This window comes from Balaenoptera ricei, chromosome 12 (assembly GCF_028023285.1).
Source record: "Balaenoptera ricei isolate mBalRic1 chromosome 12, mBalRic1.hap2, whole genome shotgun sequence".
NCBI lineage: Eukaryota > Metazoa > Chordata > Mammalia > Artiodactyla > Balaenopteridae > Balaenoptera > Balaenoptera ricei.
The window spans coordinates 93,120,262-93,141,655 of record NC_082650.1 but is presented as its reverse complement, the minus strand read 5'-3'; the positions used below and the strand labels follow the sequence as shown (position 1 = coordinate 93,141,655).

General features: G+C 32.8%; 1 protein-coding gene across 1 annotated transcript in view; it reads right to left on the bottom strand.

Annotated features, from left to right (window-relative positions):
• Nucleotides 1–21,394, bottom strand: part of EYS (eyes shut homolog) — a 1,726,005-nt gene that overhangs the window by 651,907 nt on the left and 1,052,704 nt on the right. Inside the window, exon 27 of the mRNA XM_059941649.1 lies at nucleotides 16,248–16,398. Within this exon, the coding sequence (XP_059797632.1) occupies nucleotides 16,248–16,398 (151 nt within the window). The remainder of the gene's footprint in view (nucleotides 1–16,247; nucleotides 16,399–21,394) is intronic.

Here is a 21,394-nt window from a genome sequence, read left to right as displayed (position 1 = left end):
AAAGTTGTACAATATGAATAGATGTAAATTGTGGCAATAATAACAACAGTGTGGTATGTGATTGAACTTAGGTTGTTATCATACTAAAATACAGTGCTATATCCATAAAAAATTTATGTAAGCCACAAGGTCTAAAGAAGTTACATTAAAAAAGAAAAATGGAAAGGAATCAAAACAGATCAATATGAAATATCAATAAAACACAAAAGAAGACAGCAAGAGAGAAAAAGACAAGAAAAAGAACCACAAGATTAACAGAAAACAACTAAAAAATGGTAACAGCAATTCTTTACCAATAATTACTTTAAATGTAAATGGATTAAACTCCTCACTCAAAAGATAAAGTAGCTAAATAGATAAATCAAAAACATGACCAAAGTATATGTTGCATATTAAAAAAAAAAACAAAAAACTCCCTTTAGATTTAAGGATGCACATTGGTTGAAAGCAAAGGGATGGAAAAAGATATTCATAAAAATGTTAACAAAAAGAGAGCAAAAGAAGCTATAGTTATATAAGACAGAATAGACTTTAAGTCAAAACTGTCATAAAGTCTAAAGGTCATTATATAATAATAAAAAGAGTCAATTCAACAGGAAAATTATAAATATATATGCATCCAATATCAGAGCACCTAAAAATATAAAGGAAATATTGACAGAACTTAAGGGAGAAATAGACAGCAATACAATAATAGTAGGAGACTTTAATACTCACTTTCAATAATGGATAGAACATCCTGACAGAAGATCAATAAGGAAACAGAGAATTTTCATGACACTATAGATCAATGGACGTAATACATATATACAAAATATTCCACCCAACAGCAACAGAATATATATTTTTCCCAAGTGCTCATAAATCTTTCTCCAGGATAGATCTCATGTTAGGTAACAAAATGTCTTAACAAATTCAAGAAGACTGAAATCATTTTAAGTTTTTTTCTTACCACAATGGTATGAAACTAGAAATCAACAACAGAAAGACAACTGCAAAACTCACAAGTATGTGAGAATTAAATGTTACACTCTTAAGCAATCATTGAGTCAAAGAAGATATCAGAAAAGGAAGTTAGAAAATACCTCAAGAAAAACAGAAAACAAAACACAACATACCAAAAATTATGAAATGTAGCAAAAGCTGTACAAATATGGAAATTCATTGCAATAAGCACCTACATTTAAAATAAAGAAAAATATCAAATAAACAACTTAACATTACACCTAAAGGAACTAGAAAAAGAAGAACAAACTAAGAACAAAGCAGAACAGAAATAACAAATATTAGAGAAGAAATAAATCAAAGAGACAGTAGGAAAGCAACAGAAAAAAACAACAAAAGAAGAGTTGTTTTTTTGAAAAGATAAACAAAACTGACAAACACTTAGCTACACTAAAGAGAAAAAGAGAGAAGACTAAAATAAATAAAACCAGAAATAAAAGAAGAGACATTACAACTGATGTCACAGAAAGAAAAAGGATCATAAAATAATACTTTTAACAACTATATGCCAAAAAACTGGATAACCTAAAAGAAATGGATAAATTCCTAGAAACACACAACCTACCAAGACTAAATCATGAAGAAATAGCAAGTCTGAATAGGCTTATTATTAGTCAGAAGATTGAACTAGTAATCAAAAATGTCCTAGCAAAGAAAAAGCCAGTACCAGGTGTCTTCACTGGTAAATTCTACCAAACATTTAAAGAAGGATTAACATCAATCTCAAACTCTTCCAAAAACCTGAAAAGAGGGAACATTTCCAAACTTGTTTTATGAGGCTAGCATTACCCTGATATGAAATCCAGACACAGACATCACAAAAAAAGAAAACTACAAGCTAATATTTTGTTAAACATAGATGCAAAAATCCTCAATGAAATACTAGCAAATGAAATTCAAAGACATGATAAAAGGAACATACACCATGAACAAGTGGGATTTAACCCTAGGATGCAAAAATGGTTCAACATATGAAAATCAGTTAATGTGATATACCACATTAACAGAATAAAGGATAAAAATCAGGTCATCTCAGTAGAAAAAAAAACCACATTTGTCAAAATTCAATGCCTTTTCATGATAAAAATATTCAATGAGGCAGAAAAAAAAAAAAGAAATTACTTCAACATAATAAAGGCCATATTTAATAAGACCATAGCTAACATCATACTCAACAGTGAAAAACTGAAAGATTTTCCTCTATGGTCAGAAATAAGACAAGGATTCCCACTCTTGCCATTTCTCTTTGTTCATAGTACTAGAAGATTTTTGCCAGAGCAACTAGACAAGAAAAAGAAGTAAAAAAGAATCCAAAACAGAAAGGAAGAAGTAAAATTGCCTGTGTTTCCAGACACCATGATCTTATATATAGAAAACTCTAAAGAGTCAACAAAAGAAACAATAACAAAAACTATTAGAACTAAAAAGTAAATTCAGTAAAGTTCCAGGATACAAAATAAACATAAAAAATTAGTTGCTCTTCTATTCACTAACTATGTACTATACAAAAAGAAAATGAGGAAAATAATCCCACTTAAAATAGCACCAAAAAGAATAAAATACCTAGGAATAAACTTACATAAGGAAATAGAAGACATATATACTGACAACTACAAAACACTGATGAAAGAAATTAAACCAGACACAAAAATGGAAGAGCATCAGTGTTCATGGATTGGAAGACTTTATATTGTTAAAGGGTCCATATTACCAAAAACAGTCCATAGATTCAAGGCAATCCCTGTCAAAATCCCAATGGCATTTTTTTTTCAGAAAAAGAATAAACAACACTTAAATTCACATGGGACTACAAAAGATTATGAACAACCAAATCAATCTTAAGAAAGAACAAAGATGGAGGCATCACATTTCCTGATTTCAAATAATACTACAAAGACACAGTTATCAAAACAGTATGGTACTGGCATAAAGACAGACATGTAGACCAATGCAACAGAATAGACAGCCTATAATTAAATCCATATATCTACAGATCTTTGACAGGGTACACAATAAGGAAAGGATACTGTCTTCAACAAATTGTGCTGGGAAAACTGGACTCTTGTCTCATACCATAAACAGAAATCAATTCAAAATCAACTAAAGACTTAGACATGAGATCTGAAACTATAAAACTCCTAGAAGAAAACAGAGGGGAAACCTTCATGACATGGCCTTTTCAATGATTTCATGACTATAACACCAAAACTACCGGCAATAAAAGCAAGAATAGATGAGTGGGACTACATCCAACTAAAAAGCTTCTGCATAGCAAAGGAAACAATCAACGGAGTGAAAAGGCATCCTACAAAATAGGAGGAAACATATGCAAACAATATATCTGATAAGGGGTTAATCTTCAAAATATATAAGGTACTTCTACAACTCAATAGGAAAAAACTAATAGCCCAATTAAAAATGAACCAAAGGCTTTGATAGGCATTTCTCCAAAGAGGACATTCACATTCACAGGGGCAACAGGTATATGGAAGAATGTTCAAGGTCACTAATAATCAGAAAAACACATATCAAAACCACAATGTGGTATCAACTCACACCTGTTAGAATGGCTCCTGAAACCACATACAAGGCCCTGTGTCCCTGTCCTTTGAAGTAAAAGGCTTTTGCTTTAGTCTCCTAGGTTTCCCCTGAGTCTCAAAACGCTGGCTCAAGAGTTAGTAATTAGGAAATGTGAAGATGCAAAAACAAAGAACACTCATTGGGTTGGGAAACTGGAAAAATTTAGATTATAAACCAGCCACATAGCAGAGTCACCAAACTCCCAGTTCCATGAAAGACAGAGATAAAAGTCTGACACACATTCCTAAGTCATTTTTATAGGAAGCAGATCCCTGCCAGCTGAAAACTGCTGACTGCAAGCACATAGACTCCAGACTGGCTGAAACCAGAAGATTGGTGATGCTTGAAAATTCATCTTGATGCCAACCAATCTGAGAACTGTACACAAGCTGATCATGCCCCCTGCAGCTCCCTCCCTCGCACTGCCTTTAAAACTTTTGTCTCCTAACTGGCAACTTGGAGATGCTGTTAGGACATTAATCGGCCACCTTCCCAAGTTGCTGACCTCCTGAATAAAGCAACTTTTCCTTTTCCACCAACACTTGTCTCTCAGGTATTGGTCTTTCCAGTGGTGAGCAGCTGAACTTGGGTTTGGTACTGGACTTTTCTGGATATATCTACATATATATAGATATGTATTTTAGATATATGTCTATATAAAATGACACATGTTGGTGAGAATGTGGGGAAATTAGAACCCATGTACACTATTGGTGGGAATGCAAACTGGTGCAGCTGCTGTAGAAAATGATATGGAGCAACCCATTTCTGGCTATTTATTCAAAAATATTGAAATAATTCCTTTGTACATTTTTGTAATGAGATTAAATAATTAAGGTGAGGTAGATATGATGGTGAGTATAAGCCAGTGTCCTTGAATAAAAGAAACTATGATTAAATTCATGGAGAACTTTTCAAAACTAGAAACACATGCTAATGGAAGAATTAAAAAGAGATCCTAAGGGTATAAGAAATAATCTGGAGTGGGGGAAGACTGAAATACAGGCCCTCCCAGATTTCAGAGAGTCAGAGTTTTGCAAGAATAGCAAAAAATAGGTACAGAGCTGATAAAGAGATGGGTCAGAGCAAAAAATGGAAAAGCAGTTGGTGTAGAAAGAGAATGTCTTGTTGAGTAGGAGACAGTTTGTGCTGTACCACAAAGTGAAGCTGAGTCCACAATGGGTTGCTGGCTAAGAAAGTCAGCCCTCATGTGGGAATAAATTAAAAGTGGTCCTTATATTTGCAAGGAATGAAAAATAGTTCTCATTAAGTTGGTCTGCATCTGGTATTTTGTTGACTTGTGGGCAGGTGCCATTGATGGCAGAAGAGACAACCAAGGAGCCAAATGGTAGTCCAGCAGAATGGTCAGATGAATGAATGAATGACTTACAACAGTGAATTTTAGAATGTTACAATGAAACCTTGATGTCTTTATTATTTTTCTTATGTTTGTCAGAGATGTGCCTATGTAAAGGACTCTGCTTACCATAGAGTGATTCTGTTTTCAAGATTGAATGGACAGAAAATAAGAACAGACTAGGGATTAACTTTTTTTTTCATCATTTACAGAACACAAGAAGGTTGAATGTTTTCATCTTTCTTGATTTTTTTCACTAATGTGTTTCAATTTATTTTTGACTACATTGTGTCCATCTAACAAGTGTCTTGGAAGAACTCAGAAAGGCTGACAAACATCCTCTAACGTGTATCATAAACAATTTACTGAAGTGTCATTACCTTTCTAAACTGATAATGAGCTATGATGAGTAACATAAGACATCAAAATATTCTACAGAAAGAGAAACATTGATAATTTAGGTGAATTTTTCATTTATTCTTCAGGAATCTATCACAACTTCTAAAAGAGAATTCCGTCTTTGTCTTAGACTATTAATCTAACAATAACTTTTTTGGCTAAGATATTTTCATGGCTGATGATTGACAGGATTTTTTAATAAAAGTGTATGTATTTGTAGCAAATTATTTATTGAATATGCAAATCAATGTTTTGAACATACATAAAGCAATAATACTTATTTGCTTTACCAAAGTGTTCTTGTTTTCTCAAGGGATTCATTTAAAATTTTTAAAATTATTAAACTCTTCTACTATGTTAAAATTAAAAATTAAAATGTTTGTTTAGATTCTTGGAATCAGTCACTATTATGGACTGAATATTTGCATCCCCCTAAAATTCGTATGTTGAAATTCTAGCCCCCCAATATGTTGGTATTAGGAGGTGGGGGCCTTTGGGAAATGATTAGGTCATGAAGGTGGAGTCATAATTAATGGAATTAGTGCCCTTATAGAAAAGACTCCAGAGAACTTTCTTGTTCCTTCTGCCAGTGTGAGGACACAGCTAGAAGACACCTGTCTATGAACCAGGAAAGAGCCTCTCATCAAATTTCAGTTAACTAGCACTTTGATCTTAGACTTATCAGCCTTCATAACTGTGAAAAATAAATGTTTTTTAAGCCACTCAGTCTATGGTATTTTGTTATAGCAGCCCAAATGGACTAAGTCAGTCTTTGATTCTTCAAAAATTCCAATCCTCTAAAAGAGTACATGCCATCATATATTCTGTTTTTAATATTAGTAATTGACTTGAATGTGAAAACAAAAAACTAGCATCTTTCCAGAACACATTTTATGTTATCGGTTTCTGTAGAAAGAGAAAAAAAATCCTCTAATGGATTAATAATAATATTTATTTACTTGCATAATTATTTTATTTGCTTTTATATTTAGCAAGGAGAACAGTTGGTAATACTGTAACTTGGTCTGCATTTATTAGGGATTAAGTTTGGGTGTCCTTAAGCAACTTGGACCCAAAAGCAGGAGTCCATGTACTGAAAAGTATAAGTAATTAAAACACTACCAAGGAAAGTGTTTTCCTACCTCCAGAGAGGGGGAATTTACTCTTGGGCCATGGAAGTTATCACCATTATGGTCATTAGGGGATTCAGAGTTTTTCACACTTCAGGCAAAAAATTGAATATGTCTGTTTCATTCTCTCCTCACATACTGAGATCCTTGTTTTTGTTAAAGGAAGTATTAAACCTGTTAGCACATACACATTGGATTAGGAACTTTTATCATGTGGAGGGGCTCTGGCCAGTACAGAAAAACACTACTGGAAACTTGGAGTCAGGAGAATAATTTTAGCTTAGCACTTATTGGCTAGAGGAATCAATTATTGTTATCTTCCTTAGTGTTTTATACTGCAAACCTGTTGTTTTTAATTTTCTGAGTACTGACAACCCACTGAGCTTAAACAGAAGCTCTGAATCAGAACACAATAGTTACATGATATTCAGAGAGGCTACATTGCGCACAAATTCACAAAGTTAGCTTTCCTTTCTTTTTTTCGGATTTATCATATGATTTCTAAGTATTACATGGATATATTTTATGGTCTGTTCAATAATATAAATATATATCACATACACACTCACTTGCACACATACATACAGTTACAATGACACAGTAATATTTAAGAAAAAAAGTAAAAATCAATAAGGGGCTGACATAAAATCTTTCAAATATAGCTTATTTAACAAGGAGGTGAAACCTGCTTAGAGTTTGCTGTTCCTTTTAATTTCAATGTAACTTTAATGGTCCACATACTGAATTCCCTCTAAATTTGATTGCAACAAATGTCTTGTTGCTTTACATCACAGGACACATTTAATATTTTAGTAAGACAATCCTTTAGTAAATTCCAATCTTCTCAAACAAGGTTTTAGGAGAAAAAGTCTGTAGATTATAGTCAAAACTCTACTTTGACACTCTGTCCTCCCCTAAATTATAACCTCTCTCTCTCTCTATTAACTAGTTTCCAGTAAAAGTAATCTAAAATCACTGCTGCTTCTTCTATTCCATTTATTCTTACTCAAAATATTACAATTTGTTTTCTGTTCTAATTGTTCTCTAGAAACTGCTGGTTGACTGTTTGTAGCTTTGGTGCTGAACATGTGCTCCATTCGGAAACATTTTCCGTATCTGGTTTTTGTGCTGATGTGTTTTCCCTTGTTCTGCTGACAGTCTCTGTACTCTTTACCCACTTTTGTGGGAACCTCTTCTTTAGTGCAGTCTTTGATGTTGATCCCCAATCCTTAGCTTTCTGTTCTCTCCTTCTACAATCAATCCAATCAATGGCTGTGGCTTCCACTGTCACCTGTAAGGAGACTTCCACAGCATATGTTCATGATCTCTTGTGAATTTCAGGACCTTTTTAAAAATTTTATTGAGGTAATATTGGTTTATAACATATAATTTTTCTGTGAACAACAGTATATTTCTACTTCTGGATACACTACAGTATGCTCACCACCAAAAATTTAATTTCTATTCATAAAGTTGATCCCCTTTACCCTTTTGCCCCCTGCTTGGCCTTCCCCTTTGGGAAACACTACTCTGTTCTCTGTGTCTATGGTTTGTTTTTGTTTGGTTTGATTTGTTAATTTATTTTGTTATTATGTTTGTTTTCTATATCCCACAGGAGTGAAATTATATGGTATTTGTCTTTTTCTGAATTATTTCACTTAGCATAATTTGCTCTAGGTCCATCCATAGACCTAAAGTAAGATTTAATTTTTTATATTGGCTGAGTAATATTCCATTATATATATATATATATATATATATATATATATATATATATATATATATATATATATATACACATACCACATCTTCTTTATCCATTCTTCTGATTGTGGGCACTTAGGTTATTGAGGTACATATATCTTTTTTAATTTGTGTTTTCATATTCTTTGTATAAGTACCCAGAAGTAGGATAGCAGAACTTTATGGTAGTTCTATTCTTAATTTTTTGAGAAACCTCTGTACTGTTTTCTATAATGGCTGCACCAATTTACATTCCCACCAACAGTGCATGAGGGTTACCTTTTCTCCATATCCTCACCAACTCTTGTTATTTCTTGACTTTTTGATAATAGGCATTCTGACAGGTGTGAGGTGATATCTTGTCATGGTTTTGATTTGCGTTTTACTATTAATTAGTGATGTTGAACATTTTTTCATATATCTGTTGGTCATCTGTATGTCTTTTTTGGAAAAAATATCTATTCAGCTTCTTTGCCCATGTTTTAATCAGGTTTTTTGTTGTTGTTGATGAGTTGTATGAGTTTGTTATATATTTTGTATATTAACCCCTTATTGGATATATGATTTGCAAATATGTTTTCCCATTTGGCAGGTTGTCTTTTTGGTTTGTCAATGGTTTCCTTTGCTGTGCAGAAGATTTTTAGTTTGATATAGTCCCATTTTTTAATTTTTGCTTTTGTTTCCCTTGCCTGAAGAGACATATCCAGAAAGATATTGCTAAGATAGGTGTCAAAGAGTGTATTGCCTATGTTTTCCTCTAAGAATTTGATAGTTTCAGGTCTTACATTGAAGTCTTTAATCAATTTTGAGTTTATTTTTGTGTATGGTGTGAGATAGTGGTCTAGTTTCATTTTTTTGTATGTAGCTGTCCAGTTTTCCCAAAACCATTTATTGAAGAGGATTTCTTTTCCCCATTGTATATTTTTTCTTCTTTTGTCATAGATTAATTGCTCATATATGTGTAGGTTTATTACTGGGTTCTCAGTTCTGTTCCATTGATCTATGTATCTGCTTTTTTGGCAATAACATACTGTTTTGATTACTAGAGCTTTATAATTTAGTTTGAAATAAGGGCCTGTGATACCTCCAGCTTTGTGCTTTTTTTAAATCAGGATTTCTTTGACTATTTGGGGTCCTTTGTGGTTCCATATAAATTAAATTTTTTTTGATTCATATATGTGAGAAATATTCTTGGGATTTTAATAGGGATTGCGCTGAATTTGTAGATTCCTTTAGGTAATGTGGACATGTTAACAATGTTAATTCTTCCAATCGATAAGCATGAGACATCTGTCCATTTATTTGTGCCCTCAATTTCTTTCAACAATGTCTTACAGTTTTCAGTGTACTGGCTAAATTTATTGCTAGGTATTGTATTATTTTTGTTGTAATTGTAAATGGGATTGATTTCTTAATTTATCTTTCTGCTAGCTCATTGTTAACATGTAGAAATGCAACCAACTTTTGTTTATTGATTTTGTAACCTTTGACTTTACTATATTTGTTTACTACTTCTGATAATTTTTTGGTCAGCTTTGTATATATCAAATCATGTCATGCACAAATAGTGACAATTTTACATCTTCCTTTCCAATTTAAGTGCCTTTATTTCTTTTTCTTGCCTAATTGTTCTGGCTAGGACTTGCAATGCTGTATTGAATAAATGTGGCAAGAGTGTACATCTTTGTTTTGATCCTGATTTTAGGATAGCTTTCAATTTTTCACAGTTGAGAATGTTGTTAGCTGTGATATATTTGGCCTTTATTATGTTAAGGTACTTTTCTTTTATATACATTTTATTGAGAATTTTTATCTTAAGTGGGCATTGAATCTTGTTGAATGATTTTTCTGCATTTATTGAGATGATCATATGCTTATTATCCTTCATTTTACTAATGTGGTGTATGATATTGACTGCTTTTTTTATGTTGAAACATGCTTGCATCCCTGGAATAAATACCACTTGATCATAGTGTATGATACTTTTAAAGTATTGTTGTATTTGGTTTGCTAACATTTTGTTGAAGATTTTAGAGCCTACATTCATCAGAGACATTGGCATGTAATTTTCTTTTTTGTGCTTTGTTCTTGTCTGGTTTTGATGTCAGGTGATGTTGGCTTCCTAAAATAAGTTAGGAAGCATTCATTCAAGTTTTTGGAAGAGTTTGAGGAAGGTAGAAATAAATTCTTTGCATGTTTGGTAGAATTCATCTGTAAAGCTATTAAGTTCTAAAGTTTTGTATTTTGGGAAGTTTTTGGTTACTGTTTCAATCACCTTACTAGTAATGGATTCATCCATTTATATTTTCTATTTCTTTATGATTCCATCTTGGAAGGTTGTATGATACTAAGAATTTGTCCATTTCTTATAGGCTGCCCAATTTGTTGGCATATAGTTGTTCATAGCATTCTCTTATAATCCTATGTACTTCTGTGTAACCGTTGTACTTTCTTCTCTTTCATTTCTGATTTTATTTACAGAGTCTTCTTTTTTTTTTTTCTTAGTGAGTCTAACTAAAGATTTGTCAACTTTGTTTATCTTTCCAAAGAACAAGCTCTTAATTTCATTGATCTTTTCAATGGTCTTTTTAGTCTCTATTTCTTTTATATGCACTCTCATCTTTATTTTTCCATTCCTTCTACTGACTTTGGGCTTTGTTCTTTTTCTAGTTCCTTTTAGTAAGACTGTTTACTTTAGATATTTCTTATTTCTTGAGATAGGCCTGTATTGATATAAACTTCCCTCTTTGTACTGCTTTTGCTGTATCACATAGATTTTGATATGTTGTATTTTCATTTTCTTTTGTCTTCTGGTAATTTTTGATTCCTCCTTTGATTTTTTTGTTGACCCACAATAGTTTAGTATCATGTTGTTCAGTCTCCCCATGTTTCTGATTTTTTCAGCTTTCTTCTTATAGTTGATTTCTAGTTTCATAACATTGTGATAACAAAAGATGTTTGATATGATTTCAAACTTCTTAATATCACTGAGATTTGTTTTGTGTCTTATCATTTGGTCTATCCTTGAGAAAGTTCCATGTGCACTTAAGGAAAATGTGCATTCTGCTGCATTTGGATGGAATGTTCTGTACAGATCTATCAAATCCATCTGGTCTAATGTTTCATTTAAGACCACTATTTCCTTGTTGACCTTCTGTCTGGATGATCTATCCATTGATGTAAGTGGAGTGATAAATTCCCCTACTATTATTATAAATTTCTCTCATTAGGCTTGTTAATAATTGCTTCACATATTTTGGTGTTTCTATGTTAGGTGCATGTATAATAATAAGTGTTATGTCTTCTTGATCAATTTACCCCTTTATCATTCTATAGCATTCATCTTTGTCTGTTACCCTTGTTGATTTGAGATCTATTTTTTTTTTTCTGATATGAGTGTGGTTACACCTACTTTCTTTTGGCTGCCATTTTCCATCCTTTCATTTTGAGCCTATGTTTGTCTTCAGCACTGAGGTGAGTCTCCTGAAGGCAGCATACAGTCAGTCTTGTTTTTTAATCTACTGAGCCGCTCTGTGTCTTTTCACGGATGAATTCAATCCATTTATATTTAGGGTGATTACTGATAGATGAGGACTTATTACTGCCATTTGATCTTTTGTTTTCTGTTTGCTTTATATCTCCATTGTTTCTTATTACTTGGGCTTCTGTCTGTTGTTTTGGTTTTGTGGTTTTCTATGATGATTTTCTCTGTTTCCTCTTTTTTATGTTAATGTCTCTGCTCTAAATTTATGTTTTGCAGTTACCATGAGGTTTGTATAAAACATTGTAGAGATAAAATAGTCCTTTTTCTACTGATAGCATCTTATCTTCATTTACCTATACAGGTTCTGTGCATTTTCTCTCTCCCTTTTGTGTTTTTGTTTTCCAAATTTTCCCTTTTTATGTTGTAAGTTTGTTACCAAGTTGAAGTAGCTATAGTTATTTTTTCTCTTTTATCATTTAAACTTTATGCTATAATAAAGTGTTTATAAACTTATTCTGATATAGAGTTGCAATTTTCTTATTCTTATTGTCTATTTATCACCTTATTCATTGTTTTATGTACTTTTTACTTTTTGTTTTCTGGTAGCAGAGCTCCTTTCAACATTTCTTTTAAGGCAGGACTAGAGTTGAGGAGCTCCCTCAGCTTTTGCTTGTCTGGGAAAGCCTTTATTTCTCCTTCATATCTGAAGGACAACCTTTCTGGATAGAGTATTCTTGGAAGACAGGTTTTATTTTTCAGTATTTTGAGAATGTCATTATGCTCCCTCCTGGCCTGTAGTGTTTCTGCTGAGAAATCTGCTGATAACTTAAAGGGGGTTCCTTTGTAGGTTATCATCCCTTTTTTCCTGGCTGCTTTTAAAATTCTTTCTTTGTCATATTTACTTTTGACAATTTTAATATAATCTGTCTTGGGAGAGGTCTTTTTGCATTTCAGTAACTAGGTATTCTCTTAGCTTCATGGACTTGTATATCCAGTTTCTTTCCCAGGTTTAGAAAGTTCTCAGGTATTATTTGCTTAAATTAACTCTCTGCTCCCTTCCCCCTCTATTCTTCTCTGGGACACCCGTTACCCTAATGTTGCTCTTCCTAAGAGACTCAGATATGCTTCATAGAATTTCCTCATTTTATTTTATACCTTGATTCTTTTTACTCTTCTACTTGTATCATTCTAGATTTCTATCTTCAAGCTCACTAATTCTCTCTTTCATATGGCCTGCTCTGTTTCTAATGTTTTCTAATGCATTCTTCATCTTGTTTGTCAATTTCTTCAGTTTCAGAATTTCTGTTTCTTTTATAGAGTTTCAATCTCTTTGGTAAAGGATTCATTTTGTTCATTAATTTTATTCCTGAGCATACTGAACTGCTTTCTGAGTTGTCTTGTAGCTTTACTTCATGACAAATATTTTGAATTCTCTATCAAATTGCAATAATACGTGTCACTAAGTTTGGTTTATGGAGAATAGTAATTTTCTTTTTGTGGTACAGTGTTACTGTGGTTCTTCATGGTGCTTGATGATTTGTTCCTCAGCTGATGCATTTGAAGCCTCTCTCTACTTGATTTTATTGATTCAATAGGTGAGAAATTAGAGGTCTTTTTTGTTGTTGCAGTAGGCATTGATATAGCATAAGTTTTCAGTTTCTCTCACCTGAGCCGCCTCTGGTCATACTTGAGAGTCAGTAATTTTCACCCTCCATGGTCTCTGCCAAAGGTGTATTCCTGTGCCCTTGTTACCACCACTTGTGCTTCCAGGGTCATTGGTGCCTTGCTGCTGTCAATGTCACTGTTGTTGCCACCTGGGGTCCAGGATGGTGGGCCCTTCCTCTGTGTCTGGGATCGCCACAGGGTCTACTGCCTCAGTGGGAAGAAAGGTAGGGAAGCTGGGCACCTCTGCCATGCTCGGTGTTAAGTTTGCAGGCTCTGCCACTGTGGGTGGGTGGGGGCTAGAGGTGGAGATGTCTCTGTAGCTGGGGGGATGGGGTCCCTGGCCCTGCTGCTGCTGCTTCCCTGTTGCCTGTGGCTGGGGGCCTGGGTCATGTGTGCCACCTTCCCTGCTGCTGCTGGATTCCTTGCAGCTGCAGGCTCAGCTGCCATGGCTAGAGGACCAGGATTGAAGGCACTGCCTCTGCCATTCCCCTGGTTCTGCCTCCTCTGTGTGTTCCAGCCCACGCTCCTTTAGATGGACAGATGTGAGGAATTCTCCAGCATCCTGGCTTGTTGGGCAGAAACACCTTTGTTGAGTTGTGGATAGTTTACTAGTTGTAGATTGAAGGGGAGAGACAAAGAGAGCATCTCACTATACTGTGTTGCTGACATCACTCAAGGCCCATATTTCAAATGAATTATTCTATGCCACAATGTCCTGCTGATATAGATGATGTGCAGCAGGAATGTAATGACGCAAAGGACTGATGAGTTAGTGATATTTGCAAGCCAGTTGTTAAATATTTGAAAACTATCCCTGTCAAAAGTAACAACTACCAAAATGAACCTGCCATCTGTTCCTGTAAACAATCTTGTGATTTCCACATGAATTCTCTGCTTACATAAGCCAACCTGGTCATTCAAATTCTGAAATTTTCTATCTTTGTATCTATAATTATTTACAAATACCATGGCTTCTGCAGTCATCCTCTCACTTTTATTGCACAGCATCATTTCTTAATTATTCCTATTGCCTAACTTTACCAATTCTTGACCTGTAGTCTAAACCTTTCAATCCTATACTTCAGTTGCTACCTGAGTGAAAACTACATGTCACTCCTTGTTCAAACTTCTTGAATCGTTCCTCCAGGAACCAGCCTATAAATATACACTCTTTTGTATTTTATTCAGGATCCATTATGCTCAGACTGCGTGATGAATTTTCCAACATCAAGCCTTCCTCCTGCTCAATTCACATTAAAATCCATGTCTCCCCAGTAATAAATTACTTCTACTCCCACTCTCCCTTTCCTAGGCCTTCCCATTACTAAGCCTGTGTGTGTGATGTTTTGTCTGACTGCAATGACAGTCTATGTATTATGTATCTGGTGGACACTTGATCATCGCTCAGATCTCTACCTAACTACAAACTCCCTTACTCCCCCAAGGAGATCAGAAGGCTTTCTTTTCTGTTTTTCTATATTGGCTCTGTATTTTGTTTGTATTTCTATTAGAGTAAATACCTAACTGTATTAGAGATACTTGTGTATCTCCTTGAGTCTTAAGAACCTGGTTTTAATTAATGTATGCTCACAAAAAATAAATTCTGTATGAAAACCCACCTTTTATTTGGGAAATATATAATAGTTATGAAATGAGATCAATCCAAATATAAATGACTAAAGATAAATTTATGTAAATTTTTAGAATCTTTTAATCCATTTTTGAACTATTCATTCAAAAGATGTTTATTGAGAACCTACTATGTAACAGAAACTATCCTTGCCTTGGGGGGATAGAAAGGTAAACAAAACAGATATTTTCTAATCTTATTGAGCTTATAGGCTGGTTTATCTAGGAAAAAGTCAATAAAGTGTATTAATATAATAGAAAAAAGCCCATAAGTCTGTTTAATGATCAATAAATATACTGCTAATGGAGTAAAGCTGAATCTAAAGTAAATTCCATATGCTTACAGATATATAATTTCCTTATTTTGTTCAAGGCATATGTGTCACATCAACTATGCAAGAGACTTTTGTCCTTTATGTATATTTGTTGTGATTTTTTTTTAAGTTTACTTATAATGGAATCATAATAGTTATCAAATAGTGAGAAGATTTATACCCAATTCATATTACTTGTGAGAATTTTAAATAATAGCATTTATATTTCCAAAAATATAAAAATAGTATGTTCAAATATGTAGAGTACAATGATAAATACAGTAGGAGAAAATATAAATGGTACATTTATGGTACATTAAGCTATTGGTACACTTAGCAAGCAATGTCACATTTTTAAAGTAATGGCCTATAATAACAAAGTGGAACCAAATAATCAATACCATTTAAGTCAGCATGCAAGCTCTCATCCTAAAATACAGGTTAATAATGACAACAATGAGCTAATTACCTAAATGGAGATTTAGCGATTAGGCTGGCATAAGCACAGAACTCAGTAGAGAGTGTTCTTATACTTGGGAACCCTTTGTGAAGCAGAGACTGGGGGATGGAGCTCCAGTTCCATTTCTTGAATCATATTTTATGTGTGGATATATGAGCCAACTCCTCATATATCCAGAGAAATTACTAGCATGGGGTGAAGAAAAGCACACACACTTAATTTTACCATGAAATATAATGCACGCATATAGCCATAAGATGGGAAAGCAGATTGACACTGGAGTAATTCTGTGTAATGAGAACAATACACTTTTAGTACACTTTGGCAGAATGGATGAAGATATATATGTTAGTAGAATGCAAAAAAACGTTTTTGAAACCATGTAGATAATCCCGCTAACCAGGAAACTTCTAAAGTTTTCCCACTTTTCCTTTTCATAAAATGACATAAGGAATATATTTTACATCATCAACAGAAATACCTGGTTTGCTCCATGAAGATCTGGAAGTCCACCAATAAAGACAGCCCCTGATTCTGGCAGGAGTTTTCCCGGTACATAATCAATAGATACGCTTGTTTTTATAGTCTTCCCTAGAATAGTCATTTCAGCTTTACATGGATTCAATTCTTGCCTGCAACCATTTAGATAAGAAATTTATGGTTTTAGCATGTGTTGTAAAAACATCTGTTTGACCAATTAATTACGCTATTAACAAAAGAAGAAAGACTAAAGTACATAGATTATCTCACCATAAAACCAACAAAGCCAGAAGTAGATTATTCTAAATTAGAAATCCTTAATGATTTTAGCACATAAATATAAAGTTAAACTTTAATAAAACAACAAACTCTAGCAATCACCTAATGAAATAAACAAATCCTGATAATAAACAGATGTTTCTCAAAAATGACTAAAACAATGTTAGAGCATAATATTCTACTTCAGTTTTTTACATTGTTAAATTTTCTCTGTGAGTGAAAATTATTGAAAGGGATCAGGTTTAGATATGGTTATCTGGCGTACTATATATCTTTAGGTTGAAAATAGTAATACAGCAGAGAGTAATTAGTTGTGGAAATATAAATCATAGCAAGAAGTATAGCAAGTAAAATTAAAAAAAAATAAATTAACTAAATATAACTTAATTAGGAGATTTCCAGCAATAATTTTTATGTGCCCATTTTTTAGAAAGATGAGAAAAAATGCTTCAACGTGTAGATATGCATGTCTCATTCACTCTAGCCACCTGTTTAACCAATCATCTAATCCAGGTATTAGAAACAGTGGCCCGTAGGCCAAATCTTGCCTGCCACCTCTTTATAAATAAAGTTTAATTGTAACAGAACCACACATTTCTTTACATATAATCTAAGGCTGCTTTCATGGCAGAGTTGATAGTTGCAACAAAGACTCTGAGACATGAAGACCCAAAAATATTTATTATCTAACACTTTATAGAAAAATTTGGTAGATCCACTGTCTAGTCAATTTATTTGTTTACCTACCCAGTAAGTAACCTTAATTATAATCCTTTTCAAGATACTCATATTGTAAGACACCCATGTAACATTCACCTATGTCATCCTGTATTATGAATATGTGACATTCTGCCTCTCCTTTTATCTATCTTTATTAAAGTAAAGTTGATTTACAACATCATATAAGTTTCAGATGTACAAACCAGCGACTCAACATTTTTATAGGTTATACTCCATTTAAAGTCATGACAAAATAATGGTTATATTTCCCTGTGCTGTACAGTACTCTTCTGTAGCCTATCCATTTAATATATGGTAATTTGTACCTCTCAGTCCCTTACCCCCATCCTGCCTCTCCCCACCATGGTCCTCCTCACTGGTAACCACCAGTCTGTTCTCTGTACCGGTGAGTCTGTTTCTGTTTTGCTATATTGATTTGTTTCATGTTTTAGATTCCACATGTAAGTGATAACAGAGTATTTGTCTCTCTCTGATTGACATTTCAGTAAGCATGATACCTTCTAGGACTATCCATGTTGTTAACAAATGGCAGAGTTTCATTTCTTAAAATTGGGGTTTAGTTGATTTACAATATTATATTAGTTTCAAGTGTACCACATAGTGATTCAAAATTTTTTAGGTTATAATCCATTTACAGTTATAAATTATGGACGCAACCTAAGTATCCATCAACAGATGAATGAATAAAGAAGATGTGGTATTTGTATATTTACATAAAGTTTTAATTGAATTACGCATGATGCAACAGGTAAAGGGTAAATCTCTATGAACTACCACATTGTGATCATACTCAGGTAAGCCCTACTTAGGTCAAGAGGTAGAAACTTACTCTTAAGAATCCCCACTCCAACTCCGGTACACTTTATCACATACCCTCCAACTTCATCGAACATTATGCTTTCCATATTCATCTTTGGCATTGAATTTAATAGCAGTTTGTTCTTTTTCAACATATTTTATATTGATATTTTACAAATTATTTATTCCAGTGTTAGTGTACATTTTGGTGCTGTCATGAATATTGATACTATAAACATGCTTGTATATTGTTCGGTGCAATATATATGCATTTCTGTTGAGGATTTAACAAAAATCACTTAGAGTTCTCTATATTTGGGATATATGCTCTGTTGGTGTTGCGAACATTTTATTTTTCTTTTCAGTGTCTCACATTTTTACATTCTTAATAGTGTCTTTTAATGATCAAAAGCTCTTAATTTTAATGTATGGCAATTGATCAAACTTTTATATAATGATTCATATTTTGTTGTTGTTATGTTGTTCCTTTTCTATGTTATTTTTGAAAATATTATTTTACTACTGACGCTTAGCTCCACAATCCACTAGGGATTGGTTTTTTAGATAGTCTCAGGTATGTATCAATCATAAATCATGTTCACATATATATGGGTCTGTTTCTACACTATTCTGTTCCACTGGTCAATTTTTCTATCTTTGTATAAATATATCACTGTCTTAAAACTTACTCTAAAAATATAGTATTTAATACCCAGTAGAGTACGTAAGTTCTCTTACTTGTTTTTTCCCCCCAATATTGTTTTTAGCGATTGGTGTTTGTGTGTGTGTGTTCCTGGGCTCTCTATTTTATTGGTCTAAATTTCTAACCCTGTACCAATACCACACTGTGAAATATTAATATTATTTATATAAATAATATGTATATATTTCATATATATATATATATATATATATATATATATATATGAGAGAGACCATCCTTCAAATTTCCTCTCTAGTACTGCTCTTGAAAAATGTTGGTTTCAAGATTATGCTGTCCTTATATTCTTTCAGAAAGTTTATGTAATATTCTTTCACATATGACAGATTTTACTAGTACAGCCACCTGGGCTTGGAGAGTTTTTTTGAGGTAAGTATTAAATATGGATTTAATGTATTTAATAAATGTAGCTATCTATGTATTATGTCCAATTTTTTAAGTTGTGTTTTCTTCTAGGATTTTTTAATTTAATCTAAATTTTGAAAATAATTAGCATAAAATATTTCATAATTTCCTTTTATATTTTTATTGGTGTCAGAACTCTAATGACAGCTCTCTTTCTTGTGATATTGGCTACTTTTGTCTTTTCCCATTTGATTTGCTTTGTAGATCAATATTGGTAGGGAGTAGTAAATTTCAAGGAATGCTTTTGGTATTGTTGATGGTGGCCAGTCTCTGTTTTCCACTTCGTTAACTTCTGCTCTTATCTTTATGATGTTCTTCCTTTAACTTTCCTTTGAGCTTAATTTACTCTCCTGTTTCTAAGGGTTTTAATCTAATATATGCTCTTAAGATTGTAAATTTTCCCTTTAAGAATAGATTTAGTTATATTCCACAAGTTCTATTTTTCATTATCATCTGTTCAAAACGTTTTCTAATTTATTTTGTGATGTTTTTCTTTGGTCCAAGAATTATTCAAAATTGTACTGCAAGTTTACAAATATACAGGGATTTTCTCGTTATTTTTTATGTTATAAAATTTTATCAAATTTTAAATTTTATTTAAATCAACCTTGTTGAATATTCTCTATTTGCTTTTCAGTCTTTGAAGTGTATTGACTTAGACTGCATAGCTCAGGATGTGGTCAATTTTAGTAATGATTTCATGATCCTAGAAAGGCTGTAGTTAATTGCAGAGTTCCATATACGTGAAAATGGTCAGGTTTTATACAACACACAAACATACACACATTTAGCTCATTTTGTAGAGAATATAGAATAAAAACAATGAAATAATTGAATCAGGCCTATGATGCATGTACCATTTTCCTAAAAAAACTATTTACAGAGATTTTTTTTTACACCCTTCTGCTTATACCATGATATAAAGTTAATAGCATAAGACCAGGTGTAGCCAGGCAGCCAATTTAAGGCTTTGAAAAAGTTTTGAATTAAAAAAAAAAAATCAATGATGTTCTCTATATTAAGAACATGGGAGAAAAATGTGTTGAACATTTTTAGAACTCACTTGATATTCTTGGATTCTGTATTTAGAAGCAAACAAGAAGCTTTCTGTGTTAATCATTTCTTACAATTAAACTGTTAAAAATATCCTTAGGAGGATATAGCTTCCAGGAAGTTATTCATTAAATGATAAAAATAAAAAGCACAGCTACTTTTATTCCAATCAATCTCTAAATTTTAATGTTTGGAAAAATAACTTGTACTGTTTCATGATATTAGAATAGCAATAATAATTATTCACTAATATTTTGTTAATGAACTCATTTCCCATATTTTATGAAGCAAATGATACCCATTAAGATTTCAAATATATTTATTTGCCCTTTGATTGTAATAACTGAAAGAGTAACTATAAAACAATATATATAAACTCACTTTTTTTCCTAACTACAGAGCAACATAAGTTCGTTATAAAAAATTAGAAAAAAGATAAAGAAATTTATCCAACGTAATTGTTAAAGACAAGAAAACAGGCCCAAAGTGGAGTCACTAATGTGAAGCCCTCATGTCACCAAACTAAGTCTTAATTAACTTAATATGAGGTTCCCAGAAATGGAATCTTAAACCAGTCAATGAGGAATTGACCAGCATTAGTTACGTAATCTGCCTGATAAGACCCTGCCATCCCTGTGAAGAAAGTAGTCTTACAATAACCAATCTACTATTTTTCCTTGTATGACTTCCTTGTATCTGCTCTCTCTGCCTATAAAATCTGTTGCCTTGTGTAGCTCTTCGGATCTCCTTTCTAGCCGTTAGGTTGAATGCTGCATGATCCATGAATCACTGAATAAAGCCAGTAAGATCTTTAAATTTTACTCAGTTGAATTTTGTTTTTAAACAGTCAACTAAAGTCATCACTTGGAATCTTTGTCACTTGGTTTTTGCAATATCAATAAAATATAGGTCAATAGCTATACATTTTCATTAAAATTTTTTTCAATTCTCCTAAATGATTATATAACCTATTGTTGGATATTTAGTTTCTAAGATTCAGGAATAATAAATGATTTTGTGATTTGTGAAAAGTCATCTAACCCTTAATTAATAATTTTCATAGAAGTGTTCTTAAAAGTGAATTATTGAAGGAAATCATTGGCAATTTTAAGGGTTTATTATCAAATTGCCAAGTTACACTCTAGAAACTC